A 21381-nucleotide genomic window follows, 5' to 3' on the forward strand; every position below is an offset into this window, starting at 1 on the left:
TCCGTCCACCCATGACGAGACATTGAACTGTGCTATTGGCTATTGGTTTTGATGTTCATTCTATATACTGTTTAATGTTGTTTTCATTTCATTATATTGTTTTTTATTATTTTGTTGATATAATTGTTCTGTTGGGCTTGGCCCCATGTAAGCCACCCCAAGTCCCTTTGGGGAGATGGAGGCGGGTCATAAAAACTAAGTTATTATTAATATATTTAATCAAGAATTAATAATGGTTTGCTGAATTACTTTACCTTTAATTTTAAAAGGTCCGCATTGATCATACTACCCGAACACTGAGTTTTGGGTCAGATTTGAACTACTGCACTCGGGAAGATGCTCCTCTTGGACCTCAGTTGCAGAATATGCCTTCTGCGCAGATTAGGAACCAACTGACAGCCATGTCATCAGCCCTTGCAAAGGCTCTTGAAGTGATTAAACCACCTCACTTGTTGGTATGTCATAGTGTTTTTATGTTTTTTCTTAATGGTTTTCAGTATGTGTTTAGTAGGCCTTTAGTGTGAAAGAATATTGATTGTTTATAGAAACCTTAAACAATCTTAGTCAGGACTGAAGTTGGGATGGGCAACTGTGGAGGTATTGCAGATCACAATTTATCCCAATATCTCCAACATTCACAGCTCTCACCTAACCGTTTTGACAAAACTAAAAGTGAGCAAGCTGGAGATTATTTCTGGGTTTGAACTGAAACCTTGGAAACAATTCCTACCTTTGGGTTAAGTATTTTCCCTCCAATACAAGGGCATCATGCCTGCTGTATTCCTAAAAAAAATCAAGCAATGCATCTTTTTTCATATTCATGTTTCCTTTTGTACCCACATCTTTCATATTGTCACCATTAGTATTGAGCATGTTATGCAACTTCGTTAAAGGTTGCTTGCTTCATATAATTTAGACAAAAAGGGAGTGTGTTTTTAAAACAATACTACATTCTTTAGAAATTATTTCCAGAGCATGTGCTAAGTTTTGTGTGTGTCACAAGCAAAAGAGAAGAGAATGGGAGCATTTTAAAGAAATATCTTAATTTTAAACAAGACTAAAGCAACTCAGCTACGTTAACCTTTTTCAATGTCAGTTCAGATTTCTTAACAATTCACTTTAATCAAAATGATGTAGTACCCGCCTGCAATATATTTCATTGTGTTGTGTTCATCCTAGTTAACTGGTCAATAAACCTTCTCTTTAGTTTGGCACTTTAGTTTCAGATCTGATATAACAGACTTCCTCTTAAACCTGTGGTTCTCATCGTGTGGGTCCTCAGGTGTTTTGGCTTTCCAGTTCCCAGAAGTCCTAACAGCTGGTAAACTGGCTGTGATTTCTGGGAGTTGTAGGCCAAAATACCCGGGGACCCACAGGTTGAGAATCACTGTCGTAAACCAAAAGCTCTTAAGGTTAATGTCTGTATGTGTTCAGGTTCATTCATATTTTACACTTTGTTACCTGGTGCTAATTCTATTTGTCAGTATTGAAATGATAGGAGCTTTCTCAGACTCTTCTCTGGACTAATTGTATTGAGTAACCTTCCCCCCACCTGCACAGTGAATGTTATCCCTATTCATTGCCACTTCAGAGTAATGAAACATTTGTGGTTGTGTTTCAGGTTGTGTTGCAAGTGAGGATTTTAGTTGTCAATTTTTTAAAACAAACTTGAATACATATGGACTCTGCCGATTTTATTGTATACTGTAATGTGACCTGGCAGATGTATTGTAGTGTGTTAAAGGCATTATCACATTTAAAAATATGCAAAAAAGAAAAATATAATAACATAGGATGATATGTGGATTACGCTTACAAATTATACCCATATATACTTGAGTATAAGTCAACCCGAATATAAGCCAAGTCACCTAATTTTACCACAAAAAACTGGGAAAATATATTGAGTATAATACAAATAATAATAATAATAATAGAGTGAAATAATAAATGTAATATAATAAATGTAATAATAATAAACATAATAGAAATAATAATAACAGAGTACAATAATAAATAACTTTGACTCGAGTATAAGCCGAGAGGAGCTTTTTCAGTCTAAAAAAGGGTCGAAAAACTCGGCTTATACTCGAGTATATATAGTAAGTTGGCTATATGGCGATGATTTCTGCTGAATAGACCAACTTACATAGCTAAAAGAATAAGATCTTGTGATTATTGAATAATGGGTGGTGGATATTTTTGCATTCTTGTCTTGGAAAATGAAGTTTTTAGTTATGGTAGGTACAGTTAATTATATTCCAAGTTAGAGGAAGTACACCTTGGAAGTACATACAGTGGATCTTTCCGTCCGCTGGGGTTTGGTTCCAGCTGCCCACATGGATACCAAAACGTGTGAATGCTCAACACCAATTTGTATATAATGGCATAGTAACATTCTGTCCTTTATGTAAAATTGCAAATAACTCAAACATATGTCAGATAGGGCCTATGGATATGCTTACGTGTCTGCGTAAAAAGTGTGTGGCAAAATTAAAGTTTGCTTTTTTAATTTTTGGGGGAATATTTTCAAGTTGATGTTGGTTGGATCTGTTGATGCAGAACCTGTGGTTGTATGCTTCTTCAAATACGCGCCTTTAAAATAAATTTAGAATTAGTATGTTGCAATATGTCCAGCCATAAGCAAAGCACCCTTTTTTAAAAAGCCCTTTTTTTGGACACTTCAATCTTAGATCTTTGTTCTGGTGTAGTTATTCCTGCTGAAAGAGTTTTATCGTACAGGAAATCTTGAATTGTATTCTTGATTTCATTGAATTCAGCAATGTCCTGTCTTTCTTAGTTTCACATTTTAAAGGGCATTGTAATGTATTTTTAACTCTTTTACAGCTAGAGAAGGAAGAACAGCATCAACAGGCTGTTACAGCTTATGCAAAGAATTCAAAGAAAGAGCATCAACGAATTCTTGCTCGCCGTCAGACAATTGAGGAAAGAAAAGAACGCCTTGAAAGCCTCAACATCCAGCGCGAAAAGGAAGAGTTGGAACAGCGTGAAGCTGAGCTCCAAAAAGTTCGTAAAGCAGAAGAGGAGAGATTGCGCCAAGAGGCAAAAGAGAGAGAAAAGGAACGCATTCTACAGGAACATGAGCAAATCAAAAAGAAAACAGTTCGTGAACGTTTGGAGCAGATCAAGAAGACTGAACTTGGAGCCAAAGCATTCAAAGACATTGACATTGAAGTAAGAAACGTGCCATTTTTTTCAATGACATGTTTATTGTTATATAGTGGAGATTCTGTATATTGTTGTCAGCCAGACTTCGAGGAGTCCCAGCTAAAGGCTCATACAGTTCCTGGTGGAAATGCTAAGCACATCACACAGCCCCCCCCCCTCCTCTTTGCCTACCTATTCAAAGAAAGAAGAGTGATGCCTAAGAATGCAGCATATTATAGTAATGAGGGGTTTTCAAAGCATGGAGGAAAACTGTAATTAGTTAAGTCAGCTCCACTGTCTTCTCTGAATTATGCCTCCTGATATTCCTGCAATTTTCCCAATTTGTTTTGAATACTAAAGTATGTAATGGAATGCACTAAAGTTCTGAAGATAAAACATTAATATATTGGATAAAGAGGTGTAAAATATTTTAAAAATTTGTGTGTATCGGGCTCAGTGTCACTTTCTAACATCTTAAATTTGATTTTAGGATCTCGAAGAATTGGACCCTGACTTCATTATGGCGAAACAGGTTGAACAGCTAGAAAAAGAAAAGAAAGAATTGCAGGAACGTTTGAAGAATCAAGAGAAGAAGGTATAAGAAAAAAATATGGCATGTTTACTTGCCAAGACCAGGTGGAGAGAATATGGCTCTTGAAATATTTAACATTTAAAATTGAATGATCACAATTTCTTCTTTTTAGATTGATTATTTTGAAAGAGCAAAACGCTTAGAAGAAATCCCACTGATTAAGAGTGCATATGAAGAGCAAAGAGTTAGAGACATGGATCTCTGGGAGCAGCAAGAAGAAGAACGGGTGAGGGTTTTGTGCAAACTTATGCAGTGTTTTGGAAATACTCAGTTTAATGCCTAGACCATTCGTAAAAAGGGCCATGGTGGTGCAGTGGGTTAAACCACTAAGCTGCAGAACTTACTGACTGGAAGGCTGGCAGTTCAAATCCACAGGAGGGGGTGAGCTCCTGTTGTTAGCCCCAGCTTCTGCCAACCTAGCAATTTGCAAACATGCAAATGTGAATAGGTCAATAGGTACAGCTTCTGCGGGAAGGTAACAGCTCTCCATGCAGTCATGTTGTCCACATGACCTAGGAGGCATTTACGGACGACGCCAGCTCTTCGGCTTAGTAATGGAGATGAGCACCAACCCCTAGAGTTGGACGCAACTAGACTTAATGTCAAGGAGAAAAGTTTACCATTAACTTTAGACCATTCGTACTCACACAAATAAATACGATATGTAAAAGAGCAACAATGTAAAACAATATAAAAGAACAACAGTATAAAACATTATAGAAGTACTGCGTATAACAATTGGCATGCACATCTTGTCTATTAAATTCAATACCATTAAGATACAATACAACATCAGAAATGTTAGGTGGAAGTAACTTTGTTAAATCTTTCCTTCCTGTCAGTAGAAGTGAGATAATCAGTTTGTAACTATTTGTGTTTGCCCAGTCAGACAGCATTATTATCTGGCAAAATCTAATAAGTTGAGATGAAGGAATCTCACTTTTAAATTCTGATATATAACAGAATATGGGTTTTCAGACTGGAATAAATTAGGTAATTTTAATTATTCATGGATTCTTTTGAATGCTTAGCGGTTTTTGGTGGTGTAATGAATAAGATTCTCACTCTATTTATTAGCCATAGTTAGTAAGCATTTTCAGTTTGTGTATACTACCTTATTTTGTGCATATTTTGTGTCACAAATAATAGGTTCTCTGATTCTCGCCCCAGTTAGTACAGATATCAGATATCAGATACTGGTGACACCTGAGCAAGACAACGATGAGACTTGTTGGACTACATAAGCTTGACATTTGGAACAAATTGTTCAAATTAGTCTAAGATTGATTTTTTTTCATGCATTACAGATCACAACCATGCAGCTAGAACGTGAAAAGGCCCTTGAACATAAGAACAGGCTGTCAAGGATGCTAGAAGACAGTGATTTATTTATAACTAGGCTCAAAACAGCAAGAAGATCTGTTTATGAGGTAAATCAAAGTTTGTGCCCTCTACATTTTTACAAATTGGATCCTGTGTTATCATTGGCCGTGCTTTCTTCATAAGGTGGGTGAGGTCTAATAAAGACCCAATTCTGTCTGTATCTGCAGAGACTTACTCTTTGTGGTCCTCTGTATCCACTGATTTAACCATCTAATACTCTAAAAAAGTGTGATTTATATCCCTATTTTATGTATTTATATACCCTTGGATAAAAGGGTCACAAGCTGAAAAAGTTTAAGAAACCCTGGTCCTGATGCAGTACATTTAGCATTTCAAGCTAAATGGCATAGGATCTCTGCACAGAGTTTGGATGCCAAGTTCCAGCTGGTGTGCCTAAAGGAATTGGAGTGGGAGGAAACATCTGAGAAAATTACTAGAGAAGCCCAGGTGGTCCTTATTCAACTAAAATATTTTTCAGTAGAATTTCAAGGAAGCACATTGATCAGAAGCATTTGTTTTTGAGCTCAGTAAAAAGGCTGTCCTTGCCATGGAAACACAAAGTCCACCACATGCTTTGTTTGGAGAAACAACTTCTTGTAGTTCTTTGGCATATGTCTGCCACTCTGTTTCTATAACATTTATTATCCTATGTGACTTAACTGCTATGAATATGCAGCTTCTTATATAGCTGGAGGTCCCCATGTTTGCAGTGGCAACCTCTAGCAATGATAGTATTTTATGCTGTGACTTCAATTTCCATGTTTATCCATTGTCTGTAGATTTGTCACACAATGATATTAAAAGTTAAGTACTACTATTCATATACATATTTCAGGAAAAACTGAAACAGTTTCAAGAAAGACTGGCAGAGGAAAGGTGTAACCGCTTAGAAGAACGCAAGAGACAACGCAAAGAAGAAAGGCGTATTACTTATTACCAGGAGAAAGAGGAGGAAGAGCAACGATTGCAAGAAGAGAAGTTACTTAAAGGTAAATGCTGAAAGTTTCTTCCTGAAAGAAGAATACTCTGATTATTTGCTCCTGTTGCTTTATATTTCTTAACAATACTAGTTTTGCTCCTCTGGATAGAGGTGAGCCATGACAACATTAAAATAGTATTACAGATTACTCGCTTGGGGAGAGATATGTACAGAATGTATATGGTCAAAATAACAGACAAAACAGAATGACAACTTATCTGAATTGATTCTTTGGGCAGAACAAGAAGAAAAGGAACGTGTTGAACGAGAAAAACGTGAACAAGAAATGCGTGAATATCAGGAACGTGTTAAAAAACTAGAAGAGGTAGAAAGAAAGAAACGCCAAAGAGAGTTGGAGATTGAAGAGAGAGAGCGCCGCCGAGAGGAAGAGAGGAGAAATATTGAAGATCCACTTTCAAGAAAGGTAAGTGCTAGCCTTGTTTGATAAAAAAAAATTGGTTCAAAACTCCTTTCGGATGTAGGGGGCGCTGGTGGTTCAGATCTAAAGTCAATCCCAATTTTCACAGAAAAAAAGTTCAAAACTTTGCGAAACTTCCGAGACTTCAGAATCCTTCGTTAATGGTTTCAAAGTGTTACTTCCTGTTTCATTGGGTGGTCTTTGCTTTGAAAGTACTTGTTTTACTCCAGAAAGGGATGGGGGGGGGGGGGGGGAGAGGAAAGGGAAGAAATCCATCCACTCTGGTTAAAACCGCTCTCGCTTAAGACTGAAGCGGGAGGGTAAGGAAGGGAATCCATCCACACTGGTTTAGGATGCTTCTCTGGCTTGAACCGAGGCCAGGGAACAGAAGTGAGGGGAAAAGCTGAATAATTTCTGACTCACTTACTGATTCGTAAGATAGATGGCGGAAAAAGCTTCGGAAAGGCAAAGGGACTTCCTTAAAAACTTCAAAATCTCTTCAAAAAGGAAATCCTTCCGAATTTATTCCAAATTTCGAAGATTCTGACCGAACCTAACTATCCTGGGAAAAGTCACAATAAGCACTTTTTTTTAACAAAACAAAGGTTTATTTAATGTCTAACAGTGTGAGAATGTGGTGCTCTGTTCCACTGATTCCTAAACACTGGATCCTGGCCCCAAATGAGTTGTGACAAATATGGCAATGGTAAAAGTTTTCTGGATGCAATCTAGTGGCTGTTTTAGATATTTACATAAATCTCTTAGCAACAACATGTAATGCTTACAGTGGCCTCTGCAATTATTATCAGTTAATGTTTCATGTAAGTTTTCTTGGGCAAAAAGGTGTCACGAGTAGAAAAGGTTTCAAAAGTCCTGTCCTATTCTATTTGTTATAAGACTAATCATTGCTTTTGACTTATGCAAGACTTTGTACACCAGTGATCGTTTTGCTGAATGATAGTATCTACTCAGTTTGTGCCTACAGTATCTTTGAAGTTGTCTGATATTCTAGATTTAAAAGTATGTTTACTAGTGCTATAGGATTGAGCGGTAGTGCTTTAAAAAGGTAATAGAAATTTAGCGAAATGATTGTATAGCTAGTTGAATACTGTCTTTTGAATTTTGTAGAATTAGTTTAATAATGCCTTCTTTGTGTCTTTAAAGATGATTTAACGGAATTGAGTTTTACATCTTTATTTTGAAAACATAAGTTTTCATCCTGGAAAGAAGTGACGAGTGGAGTGCCATAGGGCTCTGTCCTGGGCCTGGACCTGTTCAACATCTTTATTAATGACTTAGATGAAGAGTTAGAAGGCATGATTATCAAGTTTGCAGATGACACCAAATAGGGAGGGATAGCCAATACTCTAGAAGACGAGAGCAGAATTCAAAACAATCTTACCGGATTAGAGAGATGGACCAAAATTAACAAAATGAAGATATTTACATAAAACAGGAACGAATGCAAGATACTCCACTTAGGCAAAAAAAATGAAATGCAAAAATACAGAATGGGGTATTCCTGGCTCGAGAGCAGTACATGTGAAAAAGATCTTGAGTCCTCTTGGACAACAAGTTAAACATGAGCCAACAATGTCATTCGACAGCTAAAAAAAATCAATGGGATTTTGGCCTGCATAAATAGGAATAAAGTGTCTAGATCCAGGAAATTCATGCTACCCCTCTATTCTGCCTTGATCAGACCACACCTGGAATACTGTGTCCAGTTCTGGGCACCTCAATCGAAGGGAGATGTTGATTCTAAGCTGGAATGTGTCCAGAGGAAGTCGACTAAAATGATCAGGGGTCTGGAGAACAAGCACTATGAGGAGTGACTTAAAGAGCTGGGCATGTTTAGCCTTTGGAAGAGAAGGCTGAGAGGAGATATGATGGCCATGTATAAATATGTGAGGTGAAGTCATAGGGAGGAGGGAGCAGGCTTGTTTTCCGCTGCTCTGGAGACTAGGTTGTGGAACAGTAACTTCAAACTACAAGAAAGGAGATTCCACCTGAACATTAGGAAGAACTTCCTAACTGCGTGAGAGAGCTGTTCAACAGTGGAACTCTCTACCCCGAAGTGTGGTGGAAACTCCTTCGGAGGCTTTTAAACAGAGACTTGATGACCATCTGTCAGGGGTGCTTGGAATGCGATTTTCCTGCTTCTTGGCAGGGAGTTGGACTGGATGGCCTACGACATCTCTTCCAACTCTTTGATTCTATGATTCTCTGTATAAATAGATGTGTATGCATTATGTATGTGCATATTGAATTAAAATGTGAGCATGGGTTTTGAAGGAGTTGTTTTGGTCTAATTTTTAAATGTAGGAATCCCGTTGGGGTGATAGAGATGGTGAAAGTACTTGGAGAAGAAGTACAGAGCCAGAGTCAGAATGGAGACGTCCACCACCAGAAAGGTAGCATTTGAAATCATTTCTTGAATTTTAGAACACTTTGGGATGCAGAAGAAATCTTTATGCATTAATTAGTGCTGTAATTCTGCAGCTCTGCAGGGAGACTCGTTTCACATTCTGTTATTTGGTTATTCATACTTAATTGTTTAAGTGTAACAGTGTAGTAAAGCAAAATCGTTTTTTCTTCTCACACATTCCCAACCTCTGTATTAAGCAGCAGACACATGTTTGTGGAATGATTCAGTTTTTATCTACTGAAAAGCGGCTGTAGGATAAAATACATCTCCTAGGGGTGAGAAAAGTGGTATATAAATACTGTTAATAAATAAATAAATAAATAAATACTGCTTGGTAAAGTTAAGGGACAGAAATATGCCAAATAGAGATGGGCAAAAGATAAACTAGCCTCTTCATAGAAACCTGGAGCTTCCTTACGTGTACATATGTGCCCCGGGCTCCATTCCTTCCCAGAGTAATATGCATCTGAATGTTGATCTGGAAACTAGAGAACCCTCCAGAGAAGCCACTGGTGTCTCAGAGGGCCCTTCCACACAGCCCTATATTTCAGAATATCAAGGCAGAAAATCCCACATTATCTGTATGTGGACTCAGATAACCCTGTTGAAAGCAGATATTGTGGGATTTTCTACCTTGATATTCTGGGATATAGGGCTGTGTGGAAGGGCCCAGAGAAGCCTATGGAATGGCTTTTCCCCATCTGTCTCTGAAACATCTGATATGTGGTAGTGAATCTGTCGTTGCCTGTGGCTTCAACATGTAGATGATATAGTTGGTGAGAAAATATATGGAAGTTGCACATGTACTTCAAAGATCACTTCTAACATGGAACAGTTTTCATTGGTGTAACTATGTAAAAGTAGTATCAGTTGGTTCTTAAAACACTTAGAATTTCTGTGTTAATTTTTTAAAATACATTAAACATAAACACTGTATTTAAAATTTTAAAAGAAATTGTTCTTGTGGTTGAATAGGGATTGGCGTCGTGGAGAAGCACGTGATGATGAAAAATCTGTTCAAAAAGACAGTGTGACTCCTCGTTCTACTTCAAGAGACAGAGAAGAATCTCCTCATGAAGGAGCAGCAGACAAAGTATTGAAGAATGATCTTGATGGTGAAGATAATAAAGGTCCTAGGAAAGCGCTGGATGATGACAAACCAAGTTGGCGTTCTACAGGAGATGATAAGGGCCCCAAGCGTGGCTTGGATGATGACACGGGTCCCAGGCGTGGCTTGGATGATGATAGAGGTCCCAGGCGTGGCTTGGACGATGACAGGGGGCCCAGGCGCGGCTTGGATGATGACAGGGCGCCCAGGCGTGGCTTGGATGATGAGAGAGGTCCCAGGCGTGGTTTGGACGAAGACAGAGGCCCCAGGCGCAGCTTAGTCGACGACAGAGGCCCCTGGCGTGGCATGGATGATGACAGGGCCCCCAGGCGCGGCTTAGATGATGATAGGGGTCCCAGGCGTGGTTTGGATGATGACAGGGCTCCCAGGCGCGTCTTAGATGATGACAGACCAAGTTGGCGCAACACAGATGATGACAAGGGCCCCAGGCGTGGCCTAGATGATGATAGGGCTCCCCGGCGTGGCCTGGATGATGACAGGGCCCCACGACGTGGTTTGGATGACTGGGGCTCCCGGCGTGGCCTGGATGATGACAGGCCCCCCCGTCGTGGCTTGGATGATGACAGGCCTCCCCGCCGTGGCCTGGATGATGATAGGACCCCCCGGCGTGGCTTGGATGATGACCGGGCCCCCCGGCGTGGCTTGGATGATGACAGGCCCCTGAGGCGTGGCTTGGATGATGACAGACCAAGCTGGAGAGCTACAGATGAAGATAGAGGCCCCAGACGTGGAATGGATGATGACCGAACTTCAAGACGTGATGAGGATAGAGGACCATGGCGTGTTGCAGATGAAGACAGACTGTCACGGCGCGATGATGATAGGGGCCCCAGGCGTGACGATGATGCCAGGCGTGGTGAGGATTCCAGATCTGGACCATGGAGACCATTTGGTAGACCAGGTAAAATAATTTACTGAAGAATTTCAATACATTTCTAGAAAATAATTAGGATATGATGTGGTTTAAGTTTGCACAGAAACTAGTGCATTAATTTGTGACTGTATTATATGTATGTGCCGTTTTCTTTTGTGTATCAGGAGTGATTTGAGAAACTGCAAGTCACTTCTGGTGTGAGAGAATTGGCTGTCTGCAAGGATGTTGCCCAGAGAACGCCCAGATGTTTGATGTTTTACCATCCTGTGGGAGGCTTCACCAGTTAGTTCCTGAATCATATGTGTCATTTTATATAAACCTTGGTGTCACCAATAGAAGGTTTCTAAAAGACACGTTTTTGTTTGGTGCTTGCTGATAACAAGCGAACAAATAGATGAAAAGTGGTGCCACTAATGAAAATATCATATTTACTCGATTGTAATGCACATATATTTTGGCTTAGTGGTTTAACTTAAAATGAGATGTGTGTTACATTTGATGGCACATTAGAATCGTACGCCTGCTTGTGCCCTCTGACAGGTTGAGGCTAGCAAACTTGTTAGTCTCAGCCTGATGGAGAAGTGGCAGCTTCCCAACTGGCCTCATTTAGACTGTGAATGAGGGCGGTTGGGAAGCCGTGCCCTTTCACTAAGCTAAGCTTGGTGGGTTCACCATCTTTGGCTTGGCAGGAGACCTCTTTTCTCCTTGCCTCCCAGCCAAGGCAAAGCAGCTTAGAAGAAAGCGAAAGGGTGTCTCTCCACCAAATTGAGGCTGGCAAACTCACAAACTCACCAGCCTCGGCTTGGTGGAAGGGTGCAGCTACCCATTTGGCTTCATCTGTGGCCTCCTCTCTGTCAGGCTAAGACAGCTCAACCTTGCCTATCGGCCAAGGCAGAATGACTAATAGGCAAGGGGAAGCCTCAGCCTGATGGGAGAGTGGCAGATTCCCATTTTAAAACCATTTAAAAATATTATTGTAAACACTACGGCTGTTCAAAACTTTGTTTGTGTGTCATTTGTTACACCTGTTTTGTAAGATTCCTATATACACTGTGATATTAAGAAACACGGGGGGAGGGGTGTCTATGCAAAAACTTAAGAAGCAAAACACTCAATACTTTTTGCTTACATTCTGTAAACCTTGAAAGTCTCTCAAAGCCAAAGAGGATGCCATTCCTCTTTAAAGGAGCTGAGCAAACTGGGAAGGAGAGAGAGCACAGAATTCTGGGAAATGTAGTTTGAGAAGGCAAGGACCCCTATGGCATAGATTCCAAAGGCCCTGCCCTAAACTACATTTTGCTGAATTTTGCTCAGCATTCGAAAGCCCCAGTTAGAATAGAGGAGAGATTATCCTTCTTTAGCAGCAACCAGCCAGCCATGTAGTTTAGAATTCTGCAAAGACTGACTGATACTAGTAAGTAAAATCTGTGCTAGACTGGGAGGAAATCCCTAAATTGAAGTTTATTTATTTATTTACTATATTTATACCCTGCCCTTCTCAACTGCATAGTGGACTCAAGGCGGCTTACATATGAAGGCAACATTTAGATGCCAAAACACACATATTAAAACATAAGCATTAAAACAATAATTAAAACATAATAAAACATTTAAAACAAGTTATTTAATTTATTAGTTCTATGTTTATGTTGTCTTGTTTGTCATATAGAGAAATTCAAGGAGATAGCCGTGGCTTCTTCTTTTTTCTTTTTTTTTTTAAGTTTATGTCAAAACTTTTAAAAATTCTCAAAAATCAGATGTGGGGGGAATGATCCCCTGATATCTTGTGTCATTGTATAGAAAATTCAAGGAGATACCTCTTGTTTTTTTAAATGTTGTTTGTAAAAACTTCCCCCAAAAACAATGGATCAGTGAAATATTCTGAAACTTGGTAGGCTAACAGTGGTAGATGTGTTCTACCGTCGTAGCAAGTTTCATGCCAATAGCTTTAACGGTGAGGGAGAAAAAAAGCCCCTAAAGTTTCCCCATTAGTACAATTACTTAACAAAAAAGTAACAAAAAAAGTAGTTACCTTATTATAGTTACAGTACGGACCCCATCTAATTTAGGAAGTACTTTGGAATTATTTATTTATTTACTACTCTTATATACCGCAATTCTCAGCCTAGAATTCTCAGCCTAGACATTAGGCAAGCCCCTACGCTGGCAATCTTCAGGAGGAATCTGAAAACCTGGTTATTTCAATGTGCCTTCAATGACTGAATGTAAGATACTCCCAAGTTTCACACAAATGACCTCAGAAGCACTTTATTTTATGGTTCGTGCAATTAATTCCTTCCTCAATCCAGATCTCCCTCCCCTACAATTTCATTGCCCAATCTCCCAGTATTTTAAATTTTTATCCTTAAATTTGCCCTTGCCCCATGCAATTTCTGTGTTTACTGTCCGATTTTATACTGCTGTCTCGCTTATTATTTAGGTTTTGCATTTTATGTTTTTTAGTTCTGTTATGCCTTGTGTTATATTGTGTTATGCCTTTGTGTAATATTGTGTTTACTGTATTGATGGGCGTGGCCTCATGTAAGCCGCCCCGAGATGGAGTGGGGCATAAATAAAGTTTATTATTATTATTATTATTATTATTATTATTATTATTATTAAAGGACCCCCTCCTCCAATTTATTAATGAGTATTGATTTTTTCCCCATTGATCACACAGGCCTAGTAAACACAAGTAGAATGATGCACATCTTAATAACATTTCCACAAGGTTAAATAGAACAAATAAATACATTTTCTCTCAATTTGATATGTCCTATTTTCTTAACCTTACTGATTCCGCGCTCATCTCCCACTTGTATCCAACAGTTTTTATCCCCTCCTTTCCCCTGATGGGTGAGTGGCAGATTCCCATCTGGCCTCATTCATGGAGCCTTTGAAACCTCTGTGTTTGGAAAGCCTTGTGAATGAGGCCAGTTGGGGAGCTGCTGCCTCTCCGTTAGACTGAGGCCTGAGGGAGGTGAACGGTTTTCTCTTGCCTCTTGACTGACGGTAAGGCAAGGCGGGGGGGGGGGGGGGGGGGCATTACATTGGCAACAAACCTCAAAATGGAGGTTTGCATTACAGTTGACGGCACGTTACACTCGAGTGAGTATGAGTAATCAAAATTGTATTATGTGCCCTGATCATTAAAATAGTCCTCATAAATGTAAGTATATTGAGTAAAAGAAAAGTTTTTTCCCATTCAGAAAGGAATCAATTATCTGGCTAATGCATATAGAACCAGTTGAACAGAAGTTGTTATGTTTTGCTGTCCATAGGTGGATGGAGAGAACGAGAGAAGGCCCGTGAAGACAGCTGGGGACCTCCACGAGATTCTAAACCTTCTGAAGATCGTGAATGGGATAGAGATAAAGATCGTGACAATGAAAAGGACCGAGAATTTGACAAAGATCGTGAAGCTGACCGTGATACTGATGGTTTCCGACGCACAAGGTTTAATGTCACTACTTTTAAATAACATCGTTTTATTATAGGCCAGCCCCAACCTGGGAATAGGCACATCAATTTTTCTATAGGTCAATATACAGAATAATATTTTATATACAATCTAGTATTACATTGCAGTCAGTGACTGGGATTTAGAGGAGCCATATTTTAAGAACAGTTCCCAATTAGTAATCAGCAGGCAAGACATACCTTTTTGCTAATTTTGCCATCATGTTTCAGTCAACAAAATATGCTTGTTTGTTGCAAGGATAAACTAGAGAAAAACTTACATAAATTAGAACATAACAGAATACAGGCATACCTCAGTTAACAAAACATCTGCTAGAGAAGTTACTTGTCACAAAGTCTTTTTATATCTGTCTAGCTGGAAGTCCTTTGGGCAGCATTGGACTGAAGGAGTGAAGGAAAACTGGAAAGGCATTTTGGTGCCCCGTTGAATCAATTATAAACTTTGCAATAAGGCTCCAGTTGCAAAATAGTGGGATTCTGTTCTATTGTTGCTGTGTCTTCCTGCCTGCAATTGACAAAAGAAAATAGCAATTGCTTCCAGAATCCTTATTGAGTTTGTGAAAGATATAATTGTTTTGATTTTGCATTTAGATGGCTTGGTGTGCATTTAATATTAAAGCAGGTTCTAGATTACGTGACTGATTAAGCCTGTTCTCTTGCAACATAACCTAGTAAAAGACTTTTGCATGGTACCAAAATAGCCTTTTCTATTATTAAAGGGATGATGCTGGCTGGAGAAGAGCGCCAGCTGAGGAAACTTCTAGCTGGAGAGACTCAGGACGTCGGGATGAAAGGGACCGAGGGGTCCGTGACTCTCGTGATGACCGGGGCAGTCGTGATCTCCGAGATCGACGTGTTGAAGAGAGGGAAAGGAGAGGGCCACCTCCTAGAACAGATAGGGAAGAAGGTAGGATCATGCTCCATTACGTTCTTTCCCCCTCTATGTGTAGTTGTACATATTTTAAGCATAGAGACAGTACAGCAGTGGTTCTCAGCCTTCCTAATGCCGCAGCGCCTTAATATAGTTCCTCATGTTGTGGTGATCCCCAACCACATTTTTTTTTATTTCTACTTCATACTGTTATGAATTGTAATGTAAATATCTGATATGCAGGATGTATTTTTATTTACTAGACCAAATTTGGCACAAATACCTGATACACCCAAATTTAAATACTGGTGGAGTTGGGGGAGGATTGATTTTGTCATTTGGGAGTTGCAGTTGCTGGGATTTATAGTTAATCTACAATCAAAGAGCATTCTGAACTCCATCAAAATGGAATTGAACCAATCTTGGCACACAGAGCTCCCACGACCAAAAGAAAATACTGGAAGTGTTTGGTGGGTATTGACTTTGAGTTTTGGAGTTGTAGTTCACCTACATCCAGAGAGCACTGTGGACTCAAACAGTGAAGAATCTGGACCAAATACTCAATATGCCCAAATGTGAACTCTGATGGAGTTTGGGGAAAATCGACTTTGACATTTAGGAGTTGTAGTTGCTGAGATTTATAGTTCATCTACAATCAAAAATCAAAAATTATTCTAAACGCAGCCCATAATGGATCTGCATCAAGCTCGGCACACTACTTGCATGGCCAACATTGCATACTGGTGAAGTTGGGGAGAGCCTTTTTTAAATTCTGAGAGTTGTAGTTCACCAACACTCAGAGAACACTCTCTACCAAACTAGTGATGGAACTAGTAAACTTGCCACGCAAAGGAGCCCTCCCCTTGGCTGAGAGGCCAGCTGAGAGGTCAGCCAATCACAGTGGATGAGGGCTTTTGGTGGGAGAATTCGCCGTCCATTTCCAAAAAGGATGAGAAGATCAGGTGGAGAGATCTTCAGCCTTCTCTGCCAAAGGGGCACCTTAGATAATCAGAAATATGTGTTTTTGATGGTCCTTGGAGACCCCTCTAACCCGCCCCCCCAGGGGTCCCAACCCCTCGGTTGGGAAACGCTGCAATAGAGCCTTACAAATAATCCAAGGGAGAGCTTTCCAAACTGTGCTGTGACACGTTAGTGTGTTGTGCAAATGTAATGAGAAACCTCTGAGTCTATGTGAAATAACCATTAAATCATATATATATTAAAAAAATATAAATGAAAAGGGTTTCATGAGATACATTGTGCCTCCATATCTTTTATTGTTACAATCTGTGTATAAGTCCATGTCACATAAGGAGTTGGCTTAACCTCCGGTTTGCTATTAAGACTGAATTACTATGTTGCGAAATGATGCATGTCTTAACTGCTAGAGAAATACTTCTAGTGTGTGACCCTAAGGGTGAACTTGCAATGTGACTTGCTCAATCCTTAAATTCGGGACTGAAAAACAGTTTCTTTTATTCCAGAACTGCACAACTTGTGGCTCTCCAGATGCTTTGGACTTCAGCTCCCAGAATTCCTGAACTATGGACAAACTGACTAGACATTCTGGAAGTTGGAGGCCCAGGCAGTTGGGTGGCCACAGGTTGTGCAGGTTTGCAGTCTGTTTTGTTCTATTCTTCAATTCTAAAGTATATCAGTTTACCATATATATAAATCATATTTTTACCTCATTACATACTTATATTCCAAGTTTCATAGTTGATTATTCTTTCTTTAAAAAAATCTTGTTTTGTGACTGTTTATGTCATTAAAAAAATCATCCAGTGGAACTGTGGCTGTCCCTTCTGAGCTTCTTCAGTACTATTTTGATTGGCCCAGATTCCATGATATTTGCCTGGATTTGCTTATTCTCAGCAGCAATGAATAAGACATTGTTAAAATGTCGACATTTTATTCTTCCAGGGAGCTCCTGGAGACGTAGTGATGACAGAAAGGAGGAACGTGAAGAACGTGAACCTGTCCGAAGACCACCTCCTTCCACTCCTGTTTCTAAAGAGCGAGAAAAAGATGACGAGAAGGAGAAGGGTGGTGCCTGGAGAACAGAAAAGGAGAAAGAGAAAGAACGGGAAGTTCTCCGGCGCACTAAAAATGAAACTGATGAAGATGGTTGGACCACTGTGCGGCGTTAAGTTCAAGGCCCTGAATGGCTTTAAATTGGTGTTTAGCATTGATTTGATAACATGTTATAATAATATTGGTGCTTTAACACTCTTGAATTGGAATCTATTAACAATTTTTTTCTAGGTGATGTGAAGGCATGAAATATCTTCCTCTTATGTAAACTGATCATGCAGAGAACTTGCAATTCAAAGTTGGAAATTAAATACAGGTTATTTGAAATTTCAAAAGTTGTATATGTCACAGATCGCTTGGTGGTAAGAAATAAAAAATATGAACTCTGTAGTTACCTTTGAGTGGCATGTATAGCTCAGTCAAAAATAAAACCTGGTTTTTATTTTAACTAGCTCTTCACCTGGAAATGGGTGTGATCTACAAAGCATATGTTTGAAAGTACACTTCTAGTTACTTAAAGTGAACGCTTTGTAAGACTGTTCTGTCTAAAGTAAATATAAGTGGAAAATTCCTATATTGATGGCAAGAGGTTTTTGCTGGTGGTATTATATCAATTCAGTATGTTTTAATTTGAATTAATACACAAGTATGTGTTACAAATCTTTTAGCTACACTGGGATTTTTTTGGGGTAGATTACTTGAATGCATACACTCTTATCAAGCCATTTTTCCAGTTTTTGGTTTTCATAATGAATGCCACTGCAATGTCAAAACAAGAAAGACTTTTAAAACTTAAAAGCATTTGAAAAAGCATAGTGCTGAGAGTTGTCCTTTTTTCCTGCTGCATATAAACTTTTTTTTCCTGTTGCATATGCTTTTTCTGTTATTGATAATTCATGCTTTCTGAAGCATTTATATACAGTGTCATATTTCAAATATATGCTCTGAAGGAACTGCTCACTTACTCCCCCCCCCCCCCCCCACCTTCTTTCCCAATTTCTTGTCTTCAGGGTAAGTGCTTTACCATTAAAAACCAAGTGCTTTGTAGTAAGGGCTGGGTTGACTTCAATTTTGGGGGTGAATTAGCAAAGTTAATGATTGTTTTTAATTGAAGCCAACACAGAACTTGCTGCTATGTGTTACCTTCAATGATAAATAAACTTAACAAAATAAGGTGGTTTTTTTTGTTGTTGTGGCTCCTTCATTAACACTTCAGCCTTGTGTAATGATAATAATCCACCTTGAATCACTGCTAGGTCATTACACAGCTGTGATTTAGGGAGATGGCTACTTTTGGATTTGAGAACCCAAAGAATTCTTATCTTTTACTGATTCCCTCTGACCCAAAATATTTTGTCATTTTTAATAGCTAAGAGCAAACTTCTGGATAGAGACCAGTTGAACATATGTAATTCACCATGGATCTCTTGCTCCTACCATGGTTTTCTTGGGAAGAGTACATAAAGAAATTAGTGGACAGTGATCTTTATGAGGTAGATCGCGCTGGCCAGCACACATTTTGATGCCTCATATACCTGTTTCTGGGTATATTTGAACTGCTTGCTGTCAGTGTTCCCCTACCAGCTCCGTTTTTTGAGATAATGAACATACCTCATGTATCAGTCTTCATCTGCTCACCCACAGAAAATCATGATAATCATATCTTAAGAAACTAGAGCTGATGTAATCTATTCCAATGCAATTTTCTGAATTGGTGTCCCAAATTACCTCAAGATCATGCAGGCCTACAAACCAAGAAATGTTTTGTTGGGCTGTATAGTTGTGAGCTGATACATATAGCTAGTTGAGGGGAGCAGCAAAATGTAGCTAGTTGTGGTCAGCTGCTAGACATGTAGCTAAACTGCAACTCTTGAGACAATTACAGTATCAAAGGTGCACCACAGTGTAAATTACTAAGAAATAGGGGCTTCACAACATGCAAATCAAGTGTAGACCAGTTACACTTATTTTTTGCTTTTTACATTACTTTAGCAGATGTTTATGTCAATGTAACTTTAATCCTTTCAATGTAATACAGTTTATTCATCAGTGCCTTGGGTGAAACTTTCAGGGATGAAAATTATTAATGGAGAAGTAGCAAGTAGTAATCCTGCAATTTCAGAAAATAGCAGACCTCACAACCTCTGAGGATACCTGCCATAGATGCAGGTGAAATGTCAGGAGAGAATGCTTCTAGAACAGGGGACCCCAAACTAAGGTCCGGGGGCTAGATAAGGCCCTCCAAGATCATTTACCCGGTCCTCGCTCAGGGTCAATCTAAGTCTGAAACGACTTGAAAGCACACAACAATAACAACAGTCCTGTCTCATCAGCCAAAAGCAGACCCACACTTCCCATTGAAATACTAAGTTTATATTTGTTCAAATTGTTCTTCATTTTAATTATTGTATTGTTTTAAGGTGTTTTTGCACTACAAATAAGATATGTGCAGTGTGCATAGGAATTCATTCATTTTTTTTCCAAATTATAATCTGGCCCTCTTAAGAGTTTGAGGGACTGTGACCTGGCCCTCTGTTTAAAAAGTTTGAGGACCCCTGTTCTAGAACATGGCCATACAGCCCAAAAAACCTACAGGAACCCATTTGAACATGCTTATGCCATTTCTTTGGCTGGTACATGTAAGGAATAAACATAATTTTGAATACCCCACACTACTTTGGGAATTCAAGCCAGTTGAGACAACAGTGTAAAAGATTTTTTGCCTGAAGCCATCTTTTCCTTAAGTTGCAAAATTATTCATTGAGTTGACTTGACAGCATGGTTTAAATTTAATTGAGTTCCATGTAACATAATTAATTAAATTAATTTAATTACGTTACATGGAAAGGTTCATGCTGTTCAGATTATAACAAATAGCTAGGCTTAATCCTCTCCCTCGTGAATACTTTATTAAATTTTCTTTTTAATAATTACTACATAAAGGTTTACCTTGCAATGCAACTGATAAACTACGTGTCCTGTGCACCAAGTTTTTTTAAACTAATTCAAGAGATTGTAACTGAGTCAGCAAAATCCCAAGTAATGAAGCAAATTGTACTGATTCAGACCAATTTGTGCGAGCTCATCAGATTAGATTAGCTCTCAGTTCCTGAGCAGAATGTCTTCATCCAAAGTACTCCAGATACTAAGTGGGAAAAGCTAGACATGTATGTCCAAATGACAAACGTTTAATGCAAGGCTTTACCCATTGAAAGCTATATTATGTAATCGAGGATGAATATATCACACACACACACAGTATTTATGTAGGGTTTTTGAAATTATATAGGCATTGATCATATATTTGCTAAATTTATCTATTAGTAACTTATAATGAGTTGTTGTGAAGGATTCATTGTCATCTAGTTGATGTTCCCCAGCGCCCTTCCCAGGATCTGATCGCAGGTTTTCTGCTTTAAACTGGATTATAGGAGTCCACACTGCCAGATCATCTGGGATAAACCGAAAATTTCCTTTTGTCTTGTTGAATAGCCAGTCTTAATCTGTTTGCCTTTTATTTTTAATTAGCTTGCTTATGAGTTTATGTGTCAAGAAGTGAAACTTTCTCTGTACTCTAATTGTCTGTAATTGTTTCTATTGGGATATGGGAGCATTCTCTGGAATCACCAATTGAGGAAATCACAAGCATCATTTTCTACCTTCAGTTTAAGGCAGGGGTCCCCAAACTACGGCCCGCGGGCCACTTCCGGCCCGCCAAGGGCCCCGATCCGGCCTGCGGAGGAGGAGCGCCCCCCCCCCCCACACAGTGCCCCTCCGTTGGCTGGCTCACGCTGTCCATGGGGCCCGATGGACAGCGTGAGCCAGCCAAGGGAGGCTGCTCCGCATGGTCTACTCACGAGTAAAGCACCTCGCGAAGTGCTTTACTCACAAGTAGGCCGCGCGGGCCTGCTCCTCCCTTGGCAGGCTCACGCTGTCCATTGGGCCTGACGGACAGCGTGAGCCAGCCAAGGGAGGCTGCTCCGCGTGGTCTACTCGCAAGTAGGCCGCGCGGGCCTGCTCCCCCC

The 21381-nt window shown here is 39.5% G+C and overlaps 1 protein-coding gene across 1 annotated transcript in view; it reads left to right on the forward strand.

The window, feature by feature from the left end:
* The window catches only part of EIF3A (eukaryotic translation initiation factor 3 subunit A), a 31869-nt gene extending 13336 nt beyond the window's left edge, over positions 1-18533 (forward strand). Inside the window, exons 11-22 of the mRNA XM_060768516.2 lie at positions 270-455; positions 2848-3195; positions 3659-3763; positions 3873-3986; positions 5068-5190; positions 5979-6132; positions 6362-6546; positions 8866-8954; positions 9944-10998; positions 14253-14427; positions 15171-15358; positions 17246-18533. Coding sequence (XP_060624499.2) covers positions 270-455; positions 2848-3195; positions 3659-3763; positions 3873-3986; positions 5068-5190; positions 5979-6132; positions 6362-6546; positions 8866-8954; positions 9944-10998; positions 14253-14427; positions 15171-15358; positions 17246-17472 — 2949 coding nt within the window. The 3' untranslated portion in view covers positions 17473-18533. The remainder of the gene's footprint in view (positions 1-269; positions 456-2847; positions 3196-3658; positions 3764-3872; positions 3987-5067; positions 5191-5978; positions 6133-6361; positions 6547-8865; positions 8955-9943; positions 10999-14252; positions 14428-15170; positions 15359-17245) is intronic.
* The last annotated feature ends 2848 nt before the right edge of the window (positions 18534-21381 follow it).

The sequence above is a fragment of the Anolis sagrei genome, chromosome 3, assembly GCF_037176765.1.
Source record: "Anolis sagrei isolate rAnoSag1 chromosome 3, rAnoSag1.mat, whole genome shotgun sequence".
Classification (NCBI taxonomy): Eukaryota; Metazoa; Chordata; class Lepidosauria; order Squamata; family Dactyloidae; genus Anolis; species Anolis sagrei.